We start from the raw sequence: 23,196 nt of genomic DNA on the forward strand, positions 1-23,196 counted from the left end.
AATACAGATTTATGATATTGCTAGTTAGAGAGGCTTTGGTTGGTATACAAATAATTGGGTTTTCTGTGTTGAACTTCTCCTGTTGGGACACTGCTGGTTTGTTATCATGGCTGTTCTCAACAAGGTTAGTCCAGAGACCTTGATAGTCTTTAGTCTACAGTAGCTGAGCATTAGACTCAAAGGGTGCACATTACCTAAATTTTCTGTAATGTAACCATGTCCATTTTACTGGTGCCTGTATAGGAAAAGTGCTTGGTAGATTCTTCTTTCATTTGCGTCAGTAAATTGCAATGGGTTACTGAGGAGAATGGTAGTTTAACAGTAAAGCCAGTAGTTCAAAAATTCTCCCTACCCTGAAGATAGCAGTTAGGAAAGATGTGTTTTAATTTTTGCCCTTCACAATTATGAAGAAAAAGGAATGAAAAAAAAAAGAGAGAAATCCGTTCATTGTTTTGACTGCACTTACCTTTCCATGATATTGTTTTACCACTTAGTTGCAAAAAGACGGTAAGTCTTAATAGTAATTTACTACAAATGAGACCAATGCTCCCCACCCCTATTTAAGTAAAAAAAAATTATGCCAGTGCCAATTTCTTTTTATTATTGTTGCTATTACAGATTAATAACACACATTTTCAGTTAATTTTCAATTTTCACTTGCCCTTTAAAATCACATCATTTTTATTGCCTTCTGGCCATGAAGGAAAACACACATGCACCTATAGTTATATATCAAACAATCCATAATGGCAAATTTAAAAAAGAATTAGGACACAAATCATGTGAAGTTAAACACTTCTAAGTCTTATTGATTTCAGTGGGAGAATTAAATACATGGGTTGCAATTTACTAGGGGTCCATTACATTAGAATATGTAACGGGAATGACCACTGAAAATGCATTCCTGAATTGATTTTAATTTTTCTCCCTCTTTCCTGAAATTTTGTTGTAGGTACTATGAGACTGGAAGCATTAAGCCTGGAGTTATTGGGGGGTCAAAACCAAAGGTCGCCACACCCAAAGTAGTAGAAAAGATTGCAGAATATAAACGCCAAAACCCCACCATGTTTGCCTGGGAGATCAGGGACAGGCTTTTAGCAGAGCGAGTATGTGACAACGACACAGTACCCAGCGTTAGCTCAATTAACAGGTAAGGATCTTTTGGGCGGTACAATGGAGATGCATGTGGGCAGTGTTTCTTACAATTTTATGAAAATGGAATGGGTCAAATTTGACTATTTGCAGGGCTCTTCACATGTGTGAAAGGCATTCATAGCCATTTTGTGATCTGTTTCTCATGCAGTGTTTGGTGCATTGAGCATAGCTGGAAGAAGCATCTTGTAAGAAATTTTCTGAAAGGCAAGATAAAAATGAATATACAAAATAAATAAATATGAACATTTCTTTCTCCACAACACCCATTGTCTCTGTCTTTAATTTCCATTTTTCTGCCGTCTAAGACCCTGATATTTGTTATGTGAAAACTAGAACGTAACTGTTCTAATGCAAAAAAGTGTGAGTCTATAACTTTGGAATGTGGACTGGGAAATAAGGAAGAACTAGTCTAGGACAAGGACCATGGGGTCATATTTTGCTAGATTTACCATCCATCTTTATTATTGATTAATTGAAAGTGAACCTGGGTAGATCAGTAGTGCATCTACTAATAGAAACAAGTGTGGTAGAATCTAGAGTCTCCTCCAGTTTAGTGACCTGTGCAATGTGTCTATTAAATCTTATGCAGAGGGATCATTAATTTTGCAAAATTCTTTGGAGATTCTTGCATACAAAGTGCTATCTTAGATTGTGTATTATGAAGTTTCTGTAATTTGTACTTGTCCGGTGCATGAACAGTCATGCTTATGAACAGTGTGTCAATTACTGCTTTTCTCAAGAAGCAATCACTGTCCCAATGTGCATAATTGTAGTTCATCGCATCAAAAGTTAAGTATATATTTCATAGGAGAACCGAAAGAGAATTCAGCTGTGAGCTACAGTTTACTTCACAGTAGTTCCAGTTAAGTCCACCTTGTTACCCGGAAATGGCTTGCAGATCACATCCTTTGTGAATTTTTATGTTAAATCCCAAGAAACCAAGCCCCATTAGTGGGAAGTGTCTCGTGTTTAGGGTAGCAGCACAGCTTAAATTGGGATATTTGGATTTTTTTAAAAATATACAATTTATTTTAAATTTAGAAAATTCACACAAGTGGAATACATTTCTGTATTAGAAACAACAACCCCAAAGAAAATTTTCATGGCATTTCATTTAAATGCTCTAACTTTATCTAACAATAACACACTATTTGTATTGCTGGACATGTAATATATAGCTGAAAAATTATTTTATTTGTTCTTTTCGATATCCAAGCATCTTTGGAACACTCACTAATTACTTAGTAATTTCCTCATAGGATTTTAAAATGTTTTTTAAAAGGTTAGGATACAAAAAATGCTGCTTTTTGACTGGTTACTAATCTAATTGCATATTTTCACCAGATCTTTTGCAGTGAGAATATACAGCTTTGCACATATTAATAATATGAAGAAAGTTAGTCCTGTTGAAATTAACAGGGTAATTTAAAGCACTTCCAGATTTTCACTCTTATTGGATGAGATTCAATCACATACTGTCCTGGCAAATTCAGGTTGTACAATTAAAGTTGATTGGGAGGTCTTGCACGGCAAACCAGCTTCACCTCCAGACTGACCTTTTTAAAATAAGGAAAGTGATGGGAAAATGTGCTAGAAAGTATGGGATAAAATTTGCTGGATGCAACATCATTTAACCTCCCCACAAGCAAATGAGAATGAATGCCCAATAAATTGCTGTTATCACCTAATCTCCTTAAGAACTTTGTGCAGACGAATAATGATAAATGTTCAATAAATGGGTCACCTGATATTGCAATTGATTTATTGATCCCATTGAATTCAATAGATGTTAAGTGCAAGCAGCTTCACTTTGGCTCCAACTTTTAATTCTAATGCCATTCAGAACATTGGCTTCTGTTTCCTAAACAGAATGAAATCTCAAGCACTTACATAGAGACAATAGAGCATAACCTAATTTATCTGCCTTTCCATATGCTTTGGTTATTTGGTATTTACGTGCCCTGTTGCTATGATCATTGCAGGACTGTGGGCAAAATTATGTGTTCAGAAAGTGTCTGGCTAAAATGAAGCTGTACTATTTTTGCATATTGCAAAGTCATTTATTTAAAATGTTTGGCTAAAACTGAGAAGTAAAACAACAGCTTGGCCTATAGGCCAATTAAGGGAAAGTACATGGACTTAAACCAATTTAGTCCCATTGATGTCAATATGGCAAAGCTGGCAGAAGCCCAAATATTCCTGGGTTGGTTTGGGCTGTCTGAACTATTTTTTTGCCTGAAAACAACATTTATCTTTTGTGTGCGCTAGAAACCACCGGCCCAGCTCTGCAATCAGCTATAGTCATACTACTAGTTATACTGTTACAAGGCATGTATCCTGATTCTATGCATAACTATCAAGTTACTTAACATTTTGGCTTCTGCTACCTGCCCCAAATGAAATTGTTAATGAAGAATACTGAAAAAGTTACGTATTGTAATACATAGCTTTTATATATTATAAAACTGACCTGCTGATTCCGTCATTTTATAGCAGAGACTTTGAAGAACTGAGTAGGGTTGCCATACGTCCGGACTTTTGTGAACATATTTGGAATACTGCACTCGGAAGCAGCGTCTAGGAGGGAAATCGCTTAATGTCCAGGAAAATCCGGGTGTATGGCAACCCATACCAGCAGTGTCATTTTCAGCGATTTCCCCTAAAAAACGTTTCTGTCCAGATTTTCCCTCTTTGAAATATGGCAGCCCTAGAACTGAGTATTATTAACTTTCTTTCCTTCTCTTCATCTGGAGGCCACCAGACTGGGGAAGGCTGCTTTGTAGAATATCATACATGAATAGACAGGCCCCTACCCAAAAAGCTTTAAGTCTAAGTTAAGGAGTGAAGGGGAAAACACAGCAGAAATGAGGGAAGGGGGAATGTAAAATAACAAAACAACAAAAGGAGGGAGGAATTTATTTATTGCACTGAAACCCACGTGGTTGCATTAAATATGGATCCTTAAACATAGATGCACCATGCAGCTTCACATTAGTCTCTGGGCACATCAGAGAGGCTAAGGTAATAGAGGATGGATGAGAGTAAATGCAGGTACATGTAAGAACATGTAAGAACACCAGCTGTTGGTGACCAGTAACAAGGGAAACCTATCAACTTCATGCCCTGCTTGTGAGAACACAATCGTACCTGTCTGGCCACAGCTGGTAACACTGCTGAACTAGATATATACCTTTGGTCTTCAACTGCAAGGCACATATTATGTTCATAAAAAGAGCAGGCACGGGTAAAATTTTTGCATATTTCCCCCCCCTTTCAGTTACTCTTGCTGTATTATTTTTGAATATTACTGCCTAATTACTTAAAATCATTAGCAGCTAAGTTCCGAATAAGTAAGTCACAAAACAGGTTGGTACAGTTTGCATGAGATAAACCCCCTGCTGCAATCTGTTCAATCTCTCTCTTTCTGTCTCTTTTCATAACACACATTTATGTACATACATGAGGGGCTTAAAGGAAAGTTGATACCTTGTTGATTTTTGCATTTCAGAGAAAGAGAGAGAGAGAATTAAATCTCAATCCTGACTTATGTGTCTGGGACTGAGGTGTTCTAGTTGTTCTTTTCTTTCAGTTCATTCCTCTAGGTCTGGTATTTGCAGCAGAGTCTTGATCCTACACCAATAATTGATAAAACACAGTGCCAGCTCAGCTGGGCCCCTGCTTACGTCATTTGTCTACTGTGGATATATAAAAAAATGTTTGCAAGATGGCAAGTAAACTTGAATTCACCCCTAGTGAATGAAATGCTTTATAGTTCTGGGAAGATAAGGTATAAGTGGAGAGACAATAGCAAATGGGCAGATCCGTGCACATTCTGACACAGAAAAAGTGCATGCTTCTGTCATCTACTGCACAACTTAACAGTTTCTAGGAGAGGGCAAATTGGTGTCCTTTGAAGAAGCGACTATGTTTCTTTCACCAAGTACATATTTCTGTATAGCAGGAAATATATTGATCAGATATTTTAATTTATAAGATGCAAAATAAATTGAAAATGTTTAAACAAAGAGTTTGCAGGGCAAAGAAAGCAGGTCCATCTGAATGTTATTTTAAAACCTAATAAAATCTAGCAATATTTAGGGATGATTCATAATTCAGGTGGCATTCATGTTTTTCATGTAGCGTTTGATGCTTGGACACATGAAATGAGGATGTGTGCCTGTAAACTTAGGGTGGACACGCAACAGGGAGTCACGATCATCAGTTCATTCAAGGCCAGTCTTCTCTAACCAGTTCCCCCCACAGAAGTACCTCCCCACCTGCCTTGACTAGCTTACACTCCACGTAGTATTGCTCTGTAAAATGGAGAAAGCTATGTCCTGTGTGGAAGCACAAAGCAGAAAGGAGACATATGGGACATTCTGCCTTATGTATTAAAATAAGAAGTGCCAGGTTGTTCCCTGGCCTGTCTGGAAGGCACCACCATCTCCTCCGTGCTCTGAACAATCCCATATGTGCATGGGATTGTTTGAGGATGCTCAGTAAGGAGGAAGTGAACTTTGTATATACTCAAAATTGGATTTTATTTTAATTGATCAGGAAGCCACTCTGGAAGTCTTTTTGGGGCAAACACTGGGCAAAATACTTTAAAATAAATACATTATACCTAAAGAGAGAGAGAGATTACTTTAAATTAAGTGCTGTGTGAAGGATCCAACCCCAGCCCTGCTCTGAACCCTATACAGATGCCAGCAGAGTGATTGGTGTGTAGGAATTGCACCAGTCACCTGTTTGGTTCCCAAGGCCATTTACTCAGTGCAAAACCACTCTACAGCCTTGTGCTGATTTAACCGGTCAGTTGCATGCTGAGATGCAGGCTATGTGAAATGTAGCAGCCGATTTGCAGCAGTGCAGATACAGCCTCCAGACCTTCATTCTAGCTAGATAGTGTGCAAAGCTTCCAGCTGAGAAGCTACTGTACATTCAGAGAATACTTGCAGAGCAGACCTAAGAAGTAGAGGCTCGTGTTGCCTCGTCATCTTCACACTGAAATTCTCAACTATGGGTTCCTGTTACTTTTAGGTGTGCCTCAGTTCCTACCCATGTAAGAAGGCTGCTCACTGTGTCTTTGTCTGATTTACTGCTCTTACCTTGCTTTCTTCTAATCAAACTCTTCTAGAGGTGGGTACTTTGCTGTATCTCTGCATTAGGTGTGATCAGATCAGCTTAGTCACCCATGATGCAAAGACAGAGCAGAATTAACCACCTTCTGCACGGCTCACTGCTCTGTTCCCTGGGCTTGTACAGTCTAAAACTATGTTCAGAGCGGTGCCTTGTGCTGAAACAGGCCTTGAACTAGAATTAGGGGTCACAAACTCTTAAAATGCAAACTCTTTAGTGCACAGGAGTTTTCGGCTTTACTTATTTCTTTGAAATGTGCTTCAGCTTTCAAAACATTTGGAAATATAGTATTACTCAAAGAGGGTCCCATCCTGAATTGTTCATTAAGTATTAACACAACACAACAACTAAACCAAACGCTTCAGGTGGAGTAAGCCCATTGAAATTAACAAGCACAACTACCATTATGCCTATTAATTTCAGGGGGTCTACTCTGAGTAAACCTTAGTTGAGAACCACCCTTCATAATCATCTACAGTTTGGTAAACGGTGCAAAGGAAGAGGCAGATAACAGTAATTTGGCACTGTCACTTTATGAGTTGATGTTCTGAAATGCCAAAGAGGAAAATGTTTTGTTTTTTTAAATGACAGGAGAGTGTTCTTCTGTGAACACACTAAACATGAAAAAACAAATCTGGAAGACAACCAGCCAAAAGCTGGGAGTGTGGCCAGGAACTCATCAGGCCACAAGCTGCCAGCTAAAATATTATATTAAAACAGGCATATATACTGTGTGGAGAATTATATCAATTAACTGTGTGCTATTTGATAAAAGACCGTTCTATAGTGAGTGCATCAATCTTGTTCTTCTTTAAATCAATGGCAAGATCTCCATTTGCGTCACTAGGAAAATATACAGAGAAGACCTCCTGCGTTCAGTGCTCTTAATGCATCGCCACGGTGGATTTTCCATTGTTAACAATTTTATTTATTTTATGCTAACTTCAGTTCTCCAACCCAGCATTAACAAAAGCCTAAACCATATGTAGCACACACACACATTTTGCTGCCTAAAATGTTGTGTTAGCAAATATTTTGAAAGTAGGTATGACTCTAGATATGTATGTATAAGTAAGTTGGCACAAAAACCTTAATTTATGGTGATGTTAATGTTTAGGGCATTTCTACAAGTCTGTTGTGATCAGCCAACAGGAATGAGCAGAGAGGAAACACCACAGAATTATTTACGGTAGTTAATGAGACATTTCCTGTTGCGAGGGTTTAGAACTGTGCAGATTTTGCTCACTGAATATTTGGTGCTATGAGGAAAAGCAGCAATCACCCACAAACCTGCACCAGGGTCCACATTTTGCCCCAATCTGGATAAATTAGTCATGCTTAACTCCAGTTGAAATTAATGAGACAAGGTATTATTGAGATCAATAATATGTGTAATTATTATTATTGCAGTTATTTTATATCCATTGGAAGTCAATGGAATTTAAGTACTTAGATCTTAGATCCTGCGTTTTGGACACTGTGTTGTTTATATTGTATATTTGGCTTTGGTCCATTTGCTCAGCTGCAATTCTTTCAGTCTCTCTTGATAGGGTGATTACATATATGAGTTACAGTGAATGTCCAAGCATTGTGAATGATGACATTCACACATGAAAGTGGGCAATTCCAGTTTTGTGAATGTATTTAAGTAGACATGCATTTCCCAATTTTTCAGCTATGGCTGATAACACATTTAGGCAGTTCTCAGCTCAGTGCATCTTTTTGGTTTTCAATTTGGGAAATATAATAGTAATGAAGAGGAATAATTTTCTTGGACACTCATCATGCTTAGTTATTGTTTACCTGCATAGCTGTTTTTTTGCTCTTTTGTTGTATACCTAATAGTAAGTAGCCATTTGTCTATATGCAGGATTATACGGACAAAGGTACAGCAACCACCCAACCAGCAAGTCCCAGCCTCCAGTCACAGCATAGGTAACTTTTTTAAAAATATACTTAAAAATATATAATGCAATTCATTCTAAAGAACTTTTAATCACTCTTATGGGCAGATAATTCTGCACAGAACACTTCAGCACACGTACTAATGCACCTTCTTTGTCATTCTCCAAGGGCTGAACATGGTAAATGAATTTTATAAATACTGCTAAAAGGTTTTGAATTTTACTGATTATTATGATAAATAGCTTTCACCATGAGACAGAAAATTGAAATCTAAACCAAAAAAAATATAAAAATCATCCCACTAATGGGGGTCTATAGAATGTCAGATAATTAAAGTAATAAATCAAGAAAGGGATAGTTATTCATAACATTTTCTGCATCATTAGTCAGTAAGTAGTTTTGAATGTGTTTTTTTCTTCTATCAACCAACCCTTCCATAATTCTTTGTGCACTTGCAATTTTGAGTGAAGAGGTAGCAAAACTTTGAAAACTTTTTACTGCTTTTTCTTCTTCTTCGCCTAATTCACATGCAGACCATCTAACTCTAGTCATTGAAGAGTGATGGACTTTATATTAGGGTTTTTTTTTTCTTGTGGAGTCTCTGACAGATGAGCATAACCTTGCTTAAAATAAGCCCTGTTAACTCAAACTACTTTTATAATATATTCAAGCTTATGTAGTCCTGTTGAACCAAATGAGTGAAATCAAAGTACTTTGGCTTAACTGGGTTGTAAGGCATGCTTCCATAGACCACTTTGGCTTAATATTCACTGCCTCTTTTCTCTTTACTGCAGATTTTCAAATTTTTCCTCTGCCTAATCCTTTAGAACTGAATTCACTAAATTTTATCTTGAAAAATCTCCATATTTTCTGAGCTGTCAGCATTTTAGAATACTAACAACCTAATCCACAATCCAGCAAAAATGAAGTTCTTAGATTCAAGACCAGCAATCTCAGTGATTTCAGTAGGGACTAAATTGGTTTAAATCCACATACTTAATTAAAAATTATGGACTGGACTACAGGCAAGCAATCCTCTAACCATTTACTCTGGGATAAAAATCCTGAGTCCAATTTTAGAATCTTGAGTGAATCTCATGTATGAAGTGGTAATTATCTCAACATATAGGAGTTTTCAGACAAATTGCAGCGTACATTTCGGTATTTCTGAATTGCACGAATATATAAGACATATGAGCGATGGTTTAAATAAGCCTCTAAACCACAGTTTCCTAAATACACAAACTAGAATGTCTACCAACCACAAAATTTAACATGAAAGAGACCACTCAAAACATACCCTGCATCGTAAGTCCAATTGATGCAGTTCTAACATATCTAGGATTCCCAGTGAACTCTATATAGCTTCAAGTATTGGACCGGGCTGTCCTTAGTATTTGGCAGACTGAGGTGCCTATCTCAGGAGCCATATTTTGGATGCTATAAGAGGGCAGCAAATTGTCAGTTATTTAATCTATTATTATACTTTTGGCTCTTGGTCTGGGCACCATATGCACTGTGTTGAGGCAGTAGTTCAGAGGATCTAGTGCCCCCAGTGCTATCTTTGTCTTACTCAAGTCCTCAAATGCTGAAAGAGTTGTAGATTACCAGTCATATCATAGATGTCCTAGTATCAGGGGTCCTAGCAAGAATGCAATCTACTGTCAATTTAGAGCAGCTTTTCCGAACCCCAGATGCTTTCAACTATAATTCCCATCAGCCTCAACTGGCAAGACTATGCCTGATGGGAATTGTAGTCCAAAACACCCAGAGAGCACCAGGTTGCAGGCAGGTGCTTTATTGCGTTGGACATAAATGGTGGGAGATGTAGGCTCAAATCTCTGCTTGTCCAGGGGTTTATTTGTCCAGGCGAAATAATCATAACAAACTTTTAGACTGATGCATCTTGCAGGATGACGCCATATATGTTGACCAATGCCTTGGAGATGCAACCAGCAATCTTTTGTGCAGTAATATAGCATAATGTTTAAGAACATGAGCTGTAAGCTACTTATCTGTAGTTCTTATCTCATTTCAGCCATGACCTCTATGGCATCAGTGGATTCCCTTTAGGCAGCCACTTCTCATCTTAACATGGGGGTAATATAACACTAGCCTATGGTACAGAGTTGTTGTATCAGTTACTGATAAAATAAACATGAAGCATTTTGAGCAGTTTAGAAAAGTGCTCTATCCTGTGACAAGGGTTGCTAACATGGTGACCACCAGATGTCTTGGACTACAACTCCCATCATGGCAAGTGGTTGAGAATGATGGGAGCTGTAGTTCAAGACATCTGGAGGGCACCACACTGGTTAACCCTGTGGTATGGGTTAGTAAATGGCACAGATCTCTACCACTGTTCTCATGGTATACACAGCTGACTCTCAACTTAGGCAGGGGTTATGTTGCAGGGATAGTGCATAAAGTCAAAATCGCTTATAGTCAAAATATTGGGTGGAATGGTGGGTGGAATTGCCAGTCTTCCCCCCCAGAGGTCCACCCCTCCCGCCTTTTATTTTTATTTTTAAAAATCATTTGCCAAGCCCTTGAAGCTGAATGCGCACAAGTTAAATGCACATATGTTGTGGGTCTACTGTGTGTATATATGAAAATAGACATGGCAGAATATTTTTGCAATGCTTGATAGGTACCTGATGCTAATTTAGCTTGCTGCTGTATAAAGCAGGTCCTTCTGTCAGCAACAAAAGCTAATAAGATAGGGCTGGGCTGTAAGACATGGCAGAAAATGAAATTTAAATGTTCAAGAAAGGTATCCAGGCTGCAAATTTCCCTGTTCCCCCTCTCCCAGCCTCCTGGTTGTAGGTAGTGGTATTGAAACACAACTATCAAAGATGGCAGTCATGGAAAAGTTGTTTGCATGGCTTCCTCTCTTGTGTGGATATGTGTACTGATTGGTTTCTTTCTAAATTACAGCTTCCACGGGTTCCGTGACACAAGTGTCCTCAGTAAGCACAGACTCAGCAGGCTCCTCCTATTCTATTAGTGGAATTCTGGGAATTACATCTCCCAGTGCTGAAAGCAACAAACGCAAAAGAGATGAAGGTAAGAATAAACACATATTCCTTTCATATTCTTTTTTTATAGTTTATAGAAAGAGTGAAATTTTATCCTCAATCTCTGCTGCAAAATTAATTATCTCCTTCTCGCTACAAACCTGTTTCCCACTTAGAGATACCAATTTTCTTTGTATGTTAATTTGAATTAACACACACACACACACACACACACGCCCGCAGATAGGAGCTAATAAAATTTTATATCAGTAAAAATTATAATTTCAAAATAACCCATTTGGAATCATAGAATCATAGAATCATAGAGTTGGAAGAGACCACAAGGGTCATCGAGTCCAACCCCCTGCCAAGCAGGAAACACCATCAGAGCACTCCTGACATATGGTTGTCAAGCCTCTGCTTAAAGACCTCCAAAGAAGGATACTCCACCAATTAGGAGCCAAATTAGGAGCCAAACTATCAACAAAACAGAGAGATTTGAAAAGGCTTGGAATTTGCCTCCTTTGCTATACCATTTTGGAGGACACCGTTGCGAACTTTTTGTCTAGTGATGTGACTATTTTAATTTTACTTAAGAACTGGGTGGGAGGAAAAAGCATGAGATTCTGACATATTTCCTCTTGACTAAAATGATAGGGGCTTGTGGCTTTCCAACACCAATTACTGTATGAATTGACAACATGGTAAAACACCTTCTGTTGCATAATCATTTTAATATGAGAACTGGGCAATGCCTCTGACTCTTCTTGCATGATCAGTTTGACTGAGGGTAGATTCACATTATGGTTTTTAATGCTGACTTTTTTATTTTGTAGATTTCTGAATAATTTAAAACTGTCTGGGTACAGAAAGCATTGTGGCAAATAGTGGTGGCACAAGATAAACCTTTTGTTTAAATAGACTTGCTTTTGTTGAATGAGGCTTTTGAATGGTTCAGCACAAGTTCATTAGCATCAACTTCATTCAGCATTTCCTGGTTCAAGTCACTTTCTAAAGACTTTTCAGAATGTGCCCAGTTGCATTTTGAATTAAAATCATTTACTAGGTTGGATCTGTCTGTGCTATGACTGAAATCTGTAATTGGTTTGATTTGTAGATTAATCAACTGAAGTTTGGTTGATTAATTTGTATGATTAATTTTTAACAATAGAGGTATGAATTAAAAACACATTTTGGTTTATTATTTTCTTACATTTTCATAGCTTACCCATAACAAAAATTCTTAGCCGCTCATGAAGCAATATGTTTTGGTTGGTATGCTAATAAAACTGGGATTTTTTTAAAAAAAGAAGGGAAAATATTAAAGATTATATTCTGTTCAAAAAAGAGTGGAAGTTATGTCTATTTAAGTTATGTTACATCCTTAAATATCTCAAAAAAACACCTATGGTGAGGTTCTGATAATGTGCAGTGTTATTCAAATCAAACTGATCAGTTACCAATCAACAGGCAGTTAGTACTATAATCAGGTAGTTTTTAAAATTCTAGTGTGCACTTAGTGTACACAAATCTGATGAAAAGTCAACTCATGTTGGCTTTGGAGCACAACCCCCTCCCATCTGAACAGACAGTGCTGCCTCCAGTTTTGGAGGGCTTTTATGTAAAGCGCACTCATTGGGCCCCCTTCCTAAAAGGGCCCACCTGCTGTCATTGCAATTACTGGTAATTACCTTGCCCAATCTGTATAAGCACCCATCCTATGGTGTGATCTTTGAGGATGCCCAGAGATGTCTGCCCCTGATGCCAGTGAACTGAATTCTATGATTATAATAATACGAGTAAAACGAAGGTTTGGAAACAAGCTTTTCAGCTGCCAGAAATAGTCACTTTGATGATCCAGTAATTCTCAATAAACGTGAAAGCACTGATGCATGTAAATGAAACTCGGCCCTTCCACTGAAAGGCGTGGGGAGCCTGCTTGCAATGTGAACAGGGTGCACCCAATGTTGCTCTAGTGCAGTTCTGCTTTCTGCAGAGGAAGTGATTTAGGTTTAGGGTTGTTTACAACTGTATGCTCATCAGGAGTTCATGAATGTATAAAGCGGTTTGCTTAAATGTGTGCAATGAATCACCAGAGAACTAACATGTTCATAGCACTGCTCCCCAAAGGGTTTTCAGTTGAAGTAAGTCACAAATTCAGATGTGAGTCACCAGTCGCTGAGCAGTCCAGTTATGGCTGTGCATGTGTGAACTAGTATTGAGTGCAAAACTTCTGAGTTGGAAATCATTTTAATTATATTCTGTTCTCACCATCTGTTTTGATGGAACTTGGCCTAATCTAACAGTTCCACAGATATAAAACTAATGCTTAGCAAGCATTTGCTGCTCATTGAAGGTTCAAAGCACTTTACACACATCATGACAGCAATTATTGCAATCATCCAATAAGTTAGGTCAGTATTACCTTGCAGGCAGGAATAGAGGAGATATTAAAGGTCTACATAAATATATTTAGTGAATTTACACCTGAGGTGAGAATTGAACCAGGTTTTCCTTGGCCACAGCAGTGCTCTCCACCACAACACAACAATTCTCAACAGCACATAATAATATATAATTCATAAGGAAAAAATGATGCTTTATTGAAATCATATAGCCTCATTAACTGTTCAGTTTGTTTCACCCATAACAAATAAGTTATAGACAAAACAGGCAGCATAGCTGATAAACAGATAATAGATAAAACCACTTAATCAATGTACATTTATTATAACATCTACAAACATAACCATCTGCATTAACTGTGACCAATGTAGGGGGGAAGTACTCCAGATATACCAGGGGTCAGTAAACCTTTTCAGCAAACCCTCAGACCTTGGGGGCCAGGACTAAATTTTGAAAAATAATAATGAACAAATTCCTAGGCCCCACAAATAACCCAGAGATGCATTTTAAATAAAAGGACACATTCTACTCATGTAAAAACATGCTAATTCCCAGACCATCCGTGGGCTAGATTTAGAAGGAGATTGGGCCAGATCTGGCCCCCAGGCCTTAATCTGCCCACCCATAAAGGTAAAGGTAAAGGGACCCCTGACCATTAGGTCCAGTCACAGACAACTCTGGGGTTGCGGTGCTCACCTCACTTTATTGACCGAGGGAGCTGGCGTACAGCTTCCGGGTCATGTGGCCAGCATGACTAAGCCGCTTCTGGCGAACCAGAGCAGCGCACGGAAACGCCGTTTACCTTCCCGCTGGAGCAGTACCTATTTATCTACTTGCACTTTAACGAGCTTTCAAACTGCTAGGTTGGCAGGAGTAGGGACCAAGCAACAGGAGCTCACCCCGTCACGGGGATTTGAACCACCGACCTTCTGATTGGCGAGTCCTAGGCTCTGTGGTTCAGACCACAGCGCCACCCGTGTCTACCCATGAGATATACTAATCCACTGATATTTAATATTTCCTTTGTATTGTGGGTTAGGGTACATGTGCATACCTGCTACATCTACTACAAAGTAGTATTTTACTCATTTATTTTTAAGGATCAGTTTTTGGCCAGTGTGCTTATGTTTTGTAGGGACAGAGCTGTTTAGGTATTGATGAGTACAGGTGTGCGTCTTACTTTATAAAACTGCTTACGATGCACTGGGTTGTATCCAGTTGGTTTCCTTTTCCTGAGAAGTGGCTCTTTCATCCAGCACAGCCTTCTGGTAGTGGGAGAAGGAAACCTCAAATCTGCTACAGAAGGTTGGGAAGCCATTTGCTTGGGAAGTGGCACAGGGGGCTGCAGGGGGAAGGGAGAATCTCTGAAGATTGCCCGATCCCTATTCAGCTGATAGAGGGCTTAGCAGGATCCCTTAGCCTTACATTAGTGGAGGGGAACCAACTGGTTATAGAAAGATAAACAAATTGACCCCAGCAATCTCTTTCTTGTGTGTGGAATCCTAAAACAACAAAACATTTTCCTTCTGTTAAGTTCCTCTAACAAATTAAAAAAGAGAAACTTGGAAATGCATTCCTATTAATACATTTGGGAGTAAGCCCTATTGAACTCAGGACATGTGCTGCAAAATGCCCACACTGAAAAATGGCTATAGATTTGGACCAAAGAGTTGTCCCAAAATGAATTTCCCAGTTTGAATGCTATCATAATTTTAGTGGAAAAAAGGAGGAGGATTTGGTTATTTAATTATAGGGAGCAGTATAATGCATAATATACAGAAGGGGGCCAAGTTAACATTTTTTTTACTTTTCCAAAGTGCAACATTCAGCCTTAAATATCATTTTTGCATAGTTGATATATTCACAGCTCTGCTCAAATATGGTGGGAAATACTAGGCAGTAATTATGTTCTGCTTGCAGGTGCTGTGTGAGCAAGGCTAGCTAGTGGTATAGAACAGGCTCTTTCCTTAGAACTCATAAACTGTATCCATGACACACTATGATTCATTACCTTTTTCTGTTCACCTCACCATTGACATTCTTTAGCAGATGTCACCAGTCTTTAACTCAGTGGGTTGCATGCCTGGTAGCAACAGGGGCAAACTATATCAGACAATCTTTATTGGTTTATGTAGCTGAAGGTGTCATTTCCCCCTCCTGTTGTAATATGAATTCAGAGCAGATGTGTCTTAGTGGGGGATCGGTTGTTTTCACTTATAACTAAAGGACACACTACTGGAGACTGACAAAAGAAGCAGAACATGGACAGCAACTAGACAGTAGATGGTTGCTAAATAGAGATGAATTCTTCACCTCCCCCCTTCTTAAAAGGCAGATACTTTTAGCCACAGTGGTGTTCTTGAACATGTTAACTCGCTTAAACTTTGCTAATTTTCCACTGCACCCCACTCCCCCCCCCCAAGTTAAGAATGTGTATTGGGAAAGAAAAGCTACAGAAGAAAATGTAGTCATTTTATTTTATAGTTTCAAAGTTGCAGGGGAAGTCATATGATATAACAACTGGCCATGTGAAAAGGAATTGTGGTTTATTTTATGCTATAAATTAGTAGAGAAATAAATGCTTTTTAAATGTTACAAATGGCTATGTTTTCAAGGTATTCAGAGTGGGAACAATGGAAATGAGTCTAATTTTAAGAGGATACCAGGTGAATGCCTTCTGTGATTATTATTTCTGCTGTATAATGCTATTTTTCTGTTCTTGTTTTAGAGTTAGTTTATAACTGATGTTTTTAATTTTTTATTCATGGGTTTTACCATGAGCTCTTCTGAGGAAAGATAGTATATAGATATTTTAAACAAACAAACAAACAAACAAACAAACAAACAAACAAACAAACAGAACTCTTAAAGTACTGTTCCTATTAACATGACTAGAAGATACCTTGACTAGTTAATTCATGTCACCACCAGCCCACATAGAAGTTGCTAGATTAATACATGTTTCCTATAAATACCTACTGTAGGGAATAGGTCCCATAGCATCTCAATATTAAATGCAGATTTTGATCATGTGAAAAAAAAACACTCAACAGTACTGTGTCAAACATTGCAAGCAAGTTTTTAGTGTGGAGAAGATATTTTGTTAACATTTCAGTACTTCCCAGAAATAGATAGATGATAGATCCACTAATATACAAACATTTTCCTGAGATACATGAATACAAACATTTTCCTGAGATACATGAATCCAGTTATAAGGAGTACACCAGTCTTGGTTGTACTAATACTGACAATATGATGTAAAAGCATTTGGCCTTGATGGACCAAATTTTATCTTGGCAATTGTTCTTTTTGCATCAGCAGACCTGCAAAAGGCCTCAGAGAAGCTCACGAGCAAGGCATGATAGTTATAACCATCTCCTGTTTGTCCTCCACATCTCATATTCAGCCTTAGTCCTGTGTTACATAGTTGATTAAGGCTGTGTACACACTGCTATTTACTCTGGGTATTCAAAAAAAAAAAAAAAAAAAAAAGGTAAAGGACCCCTGGACGGTTAAGTCCAGTCAAAGGCGACTATGGGGTTGCGGCGCTCATCTTGCTTTCAGGCCAAGGGAGCCGATGTTTGTCCACAGACAGCTTTCCGGGTCATGTGGCCAGAAACGCTCACTGGCATGCTTTCAGACTGCTAGGTTGGCAGGAGCTGGGACAGAGCAACAGGAGCTCACCCCATCATGGGGATTCAAACCGCCGACCTTCTGATTGGCAAGCCCAAGAGGCTCAGTGGTTTAGACCACAGTGCCATCCGCAGCCCTTATATCTCATGTACACATGACGCTACCCATGATGTAGCGCTCTCCTGTATTTCCACGAGAAAAACTGCTGTTTAATGTGTTTCCCTTCAAATTAGCTTCAGTCTGAAAGCACAAGTGATAGTTTCATATATAGGTGTTCTAGGGGGTGCTGGTCTGCAGGGGCAGGGAAACAAAAAATGGCAATGTGCATCAGCTAAAGACATGCTGGCTCCCTCTCTGGTGTGTACAGCAATGTGGAGATATGACTTGTAATGCAATGGTGGGAAACAACCTTGTTGCATTTTAAGCTGCTAATGTGTACCTAACCCGAGAGGAATAAAGAGGACATGGGAGCAGATATGGATCAGAAGGGATTTATACATCCAAGAAAACTAGAGCCAATAATCAAACAAAACATTCTACACAGTGTTTGAGCGTGTAGGCATTCAGTCTGAGTTGGAATTAAATACATGTGTCTAAGGCCGTATTTTTGTGCAATGCATTACATACATATATTTTCTGTTTCATTGTGGCCCAGTCAATGAAGCTGCAGAGAAAGCCGCCTGTAGGCAGCAGGGAAGGAAATACTTTCAGTCCCCAAAGAACATGCCGTCCCATAGATTATCCGGTTTATCTGTTTATCTTGTCTGCTTGAGCAGAGTGTGCAGGGCATTCTGTGCTTCGAAGGTGTTGACAAAGCCATCCAATTGGTCACATCCATTTTAATTTTGACTTATTTTGTTTTGCAAGAGGTCCAAAAGGCAGAGAAGGAGGGTTTTTCTTTTTTTCCTTTTACGTTCATAATGTAATCTGTTCAAGGTAAGACGGATCCTATGCCACACCTATTGGAAAACGAGGACAAGAGACTTCTTTAATGAAAAGTTTTTCATTTGCATTCAAGTGCTGCTGTTGCTCCCTCTGCTGGCAGGAATGTTGGTAGCTCTGAAAATCCATCAGCACGGCTGAACTTTCCTCTTCTTTAGAGACTTTAGGTCAGGGTTGGGAACCTGCAGGACCTCCATATCATTGGACTGCAACTTCCATCAGCCCCAACCACCATGACTAATAGCCAGGGATGAGGGGAGTTGCAATCCCAATATTGGTTTCTCATCCCTGTTTTAGCAGTTGCCCCTGCTTTATGGAATGAATATCCTGATTTATTTATTTATTTATTTTTTAAATGTATATGATGAGGTGGACATAAAAGCTTATTCCAAGATAAAATTAGATCGACTTCTGAAAGACTTTTTAGTTGGTGGTCAAAGCTCTTTGTTATTTTTTTTTTTATGCAAAAGACCAACACTGCCACCCATCTGAAATTTTGTTTTTAAAATGTTCACATTTTAAGCTCTCTGGAAAGTAAATTATATATATAATTTTCTTTCCAAATAGTTTCAAACGTGACCATCTAAAAAACAAAATTTCAGATGGGTGGCTGTGTTAGTCTGTTGAGATTTGTACAAGACAAGTTATGTAATTAATCTCTATTCTTACTTGGTTTTGCGAATGTTTCTTCTGTTTGGCAAGGTCCTAGTACGAGAGAGAAATGAGTGCAAGCTATTACAGTATACACAAACAGATACTTATTTAAACAAAAAGGTGTGCCCCATGACTTTTGGATTTGAGAATCAAATCTGGATGTAACATTTACACGAGTTACAAAAAGTAATTTTTCAGAGACTGCAATGCGGAGGTGCCACAGAATTACTTTCCCCCCATAGAGGCTGACTGGAAAAGTCACAGCATACAGAGAAACCAGGGGGACGAGTGGGGCTCTTCTTTGACTCTTTTAAGGAAATGCTATTGAATGTTGTATTATTATTGTTTCTATAAACGGCTTAGAGATTTTAATTACATTAAGTGGTATAATTATAAATAACTGTAGGGTTGCCATACGTCTGGAATTTCCTAGATGTATAAGGAATAATGCAGTCTGCAATCGTGTCTGGACAGAAATCAGTAAAAATTTCCGGGAAAATCCGGATGTATGGCAGCCCATGTCAGCAGTGCTGTTTTTGCCAATTTCCCATAAAAATAGTTCAAAACCGGCATTTCCTCCCCCCCCCCAATTTTGCAAAAAAGAAGCCCAGCTTTTCTGTCCAGATTTTCACTGTTTGAAATATGGCAACCCTAAATAAATGTGATTTGTAGCTGTTTACTACACTGAAATTGCATAGATTTAGAGAGGTGGTATGCAGCAAAAATATACAGTGGTACCTCTGGTTACAAACACTTTTGGTTATGAATGCTTCAGGTTACAAACTCTGCTAACCCGGAGGTAGCTGCTCCTGGTTGTGAACTTTGCCCCAGGATGCAAATGGAAATCGTGCGCCGGAGGCATGTGCGCAGCGGGAGGCCCCGTTAGCGAAAGCGCGCCTTAGGATAAGAATGGTTTCAGCTTCAGAACGGACCTCTGGAACGAATTAAGTTCGTAACCAGAGGTACCACTGTAGTAGTATTGATAGTGCATAATTTGAAGGCAGTATTTTTCACTTATTATTTGCCAAAGAATAGCCACATGATGCCAATGAACAATCTAATATATGCAAGTTGTGTCTGCATATATAAAATTTAGAGGCACAACAAGTGACTAATTATACTTACAAACTGATCTTTGCAAATATTTCTCCTAGTTCCTGTGACTCCCCCTCCCCGCCCCCTGCTGGTATACACTATTAAAAGAAGGACAATAAAGCTTAACACACTGTGTTATAAATGTGCAAGATGCATGCATTTGCTGAACACCTACCACTCCATTACCTAAGAAGAAATCAAAACTGGATTGAAATACCCACCCCTTTTCCAAACCAATGAAAGCTGCTTAGGTGATCTTTCTAATTTGCTAGTTTAAAGAATATTTGTAATGTTGAGAAGGGTATGGGAATTTCTTTATTATAGTTCATGCAATTATATTTTTTACATTTTGTTTATGCGTTCATGGTATGTTAAATATATCACTAGAAATTTGTTTAATAACTTCTTTATAGAGAGAGATGCTGGGGATAAAGTATGGGCTTCTTTGTAATTTTTATTTCTTTATTATTTGCCTTCTGATTCCTTTCTTTTTTTGCAGGGCAGTTTTTGCTGTGTGTGCATATGCATGTATGGATATGTGCTCTGGGTGTTTATATTTCGTGTTGCCAAGAATTCCATGTGTACACTGGAATTCCATGTATATATTGGAATGTGTATATTGTTGAGCTTTGCCTGCAATGCTATCTGGGTTTTGAGCTGGACTGTACACGGTCTTTTGTGATTGTTTCACAATCTCTTCCTAGGATGAGGTGATTTTCTTATTGGATAAACAGCCTATGTCTCTTTTCAAAGAGGCACATGAGCTGCCACCTTGCCATTATCTGAAATTCTTGTTTTGGGTGGCTGTAAGAGTATAGCCTGTGTCCCTGTAGAATTTGCTATGGTCTGTGCCTTTCACACCAGTGCAGACTTGTAGGGTGCCTCAAGTATCTTACTACTTTTGTGGAACTGATTCAAGCACATACCAGAAATTTACAGTGGATTAAAATATTCTGCAACAAAACCACTTAGAAATACACACATACTTTTTGCTGTTAGGAAAGTGATGGGGAAATACTCTGAAAAGTTTAGGGTGAACAAATGATTAACAGGAAGATGTATGAAAACCCTGGTAAGCAAATCAATATGAATGCTCATTGAATAACTACCCTGCAAACAACTCAGAAGGAATGTTCAATAACGAGTGGTTATAGTCTAACTTTCTGATGTTGTGTGAGCAAATCAGGATGAATGCTAAACAGGTTGTTTGAAGGAGCCCGTAGATGGTTGTGTTATTCCAAACATCCTCCAAGTGTGTCTGGATGTTCTATTTGGGGGCTGCCCAGAGAAACAGAGTATAAGATGCAGAATGACAAATATTAAATATCTGGAATATTATAATTTGGAAAGCCTGGATGATATAGTGGTTAGGATGCAGGACTGGGACCCGGTGGATGAGTGGGCCTGGGTTCCAGTTCCCAGTTGCCAGGAAACAATCTGGGTGACCTTAGCCTAACCTACCTCACAAAGGTGTTGTGAGATAAAATGAGTAACTTCTACACAATTTAATCTCACCCTTTCTCCAAGGAACTCAGAGCACTGTTGCTGAGGTTCTTCTTATCCTCCATTTTATCCTCATGATCTTCATCTGGATTTGAAAAGGAAAAAATAGGAATGGCACCAATATGACAGGGGAGGGAGAAGGAAAGCTGGCATCTCAAAGGTACACAGAAACTCAGCTGAGGACACAGCATGCTGTATCTAAGTGCCCCTAAGGAAGAATATACCGTATATGAAATGTGTTGAGCTATTAAATTTTTGTTCCTGGGTATCTTTGAGATTCCACCTCTCCTTTTTCTCCATCCCCTTCTCTGAATAGGGATTTGAACCTGGGTCTGTCTAGTCCTTGTCCAGCGATCTACACTGCCCCATACTGGTTCTAACACTGTCCTCTTCCCTCAAGACTCTAAGATCCTACAACTGCAGAGTTCTGCATTCCTCTTACAAGACTTGAACTGCTGGCAATCTTCTGCTCTGCGTACAATAAGTCTTCACACCATTGCTTTAGTTCCTGTACTGGTTTGAGAGACCAGCAGGCAGGCAGGCAGGCAGGCAGGAAATACTGTATTTTTCCGTGTATAAGACTAGGTTTTTTTACCCAAAAATTAGGTTTAAAATTGGGGCTCGTTTTATACACGGGTAGTGCTGAGGGGTGTTTTCTTAATTTGGAGTCCCCCCTAAATAGGGGGCGTCTTATACATGGGGGCATCTTATAGGCAGAAAAATACAGTCGTTCTTCAGTTTGTCCATCGGTACACAAACAGCTTCAAAAGATTAAAAGGAGGAAGGAACATTAACACTGGGGATTATCTTGCTACCTGTTAGATTGCACATAAAACTCTTGCAGCAATCCTCTCCTTGCAAGATAATGTACCCAATCTAAAAATATTGGCAGCCATGAGGGAAAAAAATACAAATTCAATTTGTATAGTGATAACATGACCAAAACAACAACAACATCTCAGTGGGAATGTGGCTGGATTAGCCAGATCAAGCTTTTGAAAAACTGCTGTATTTCCTTTGACTATCTTAAACAGAAGCCCAGTAACTCTAGACAAATGAACAATATAGCAAATAAGAGCATCTATCTCATGCCAGCTTCAGTTTAGAATGCACAAAGACTGTATCCCTCATGTTGCAATGTGATTACTACCATCTGCAGGAGAGCAGTACAGACATGAAGTGTAGATAGAGATTAGCCAAGTTTCTAGAGCTGTAGTCCCTATAACTCAGAGAAAGGACCCTAGGAGATAATGGATGGTGCCCAGCTGATTGGTGGCTGGAGCCTGTGGCACAGTCTGGTGATTCAGGAATTCAACTTGATAGACACAGAAGTGGAGCCAAAAGCAAATATTCTCACCATCCCAATCAAAAAATGCCTGGCACCTGCCCCTAAGATTTTACCTGGAGACCCTAGAGAAGGAGGCAAAAACATTTGAAACTTCAGATCCAACAACTTTAAGTTACTGTGCACACACACGTGCAGTAAAAGAGGACACTATCAGAATATATTTCTTGGTGTGTGAGCAAAATGCTGAAATATTGGTAACAGAACTTAAATTTCAGCACAAAACACAATTTTTGACAGGATAAATATAAAATAGTTTTGGTCCTGAGAAGGCCTTAGTCTTTATAAGCAATATAGATATGTAACTATTTCAGTATAATTTGCGATATGTTGCAGTATCCTAACTACTGTAAATACATGTGAGAGGGGGCACTTTCTCTTACATTCTTAACATTGCAA

At 38.8% G+C, this 23,196-nt stretch overlaps 1 protein-coding gene across 4 annotated transcripts in view; it reads left to right on the forward strand.

The window, feature by feature from the left end:
* Positions 1 to 23,196, forward strand: part of PAX5 (paired box 5) — a 253,791-nt gene that overhangs the window by 69,850 nt on the left and 160,745 nt on the right. For all 4 annotated transcript variants that reach the window (XM_080986922.1, XM_080986919.1, XM_080986921.1 and 1 more), the window contains 3 exons: positions 953 to 1,150; positions 8,165 to 8,229; positions 11,137 to 11,265. In XM_080986922.1, coding sequence (XP_080843048.1) covers positions 1,065 to 1,150; positions 8,165 to 8,229; positions 11,137 to 11,265 — 280 coding nt within the window. In that variant the 5' untranslated portion in view covers positions 953 to 1,064. The remainder of the gene's footprint in view (positions 1 to 952; positions 1,151 to 8,164; positions 8,230 to 11,136; positions 11,266 to 23,196) is intronic.

This window comes from Podarcis pityusensis, assembly GCF_964106645.2.
Source record: "Podarcis pityusensis genome assembly, chromosome: 17".
Classification (NCBI taxonomy): Eukaryota; Metazoa; Chordata; class Lepidosauria; order Squamata; family Lacertidae; genus Podarcis; species Podarcis pityusensis.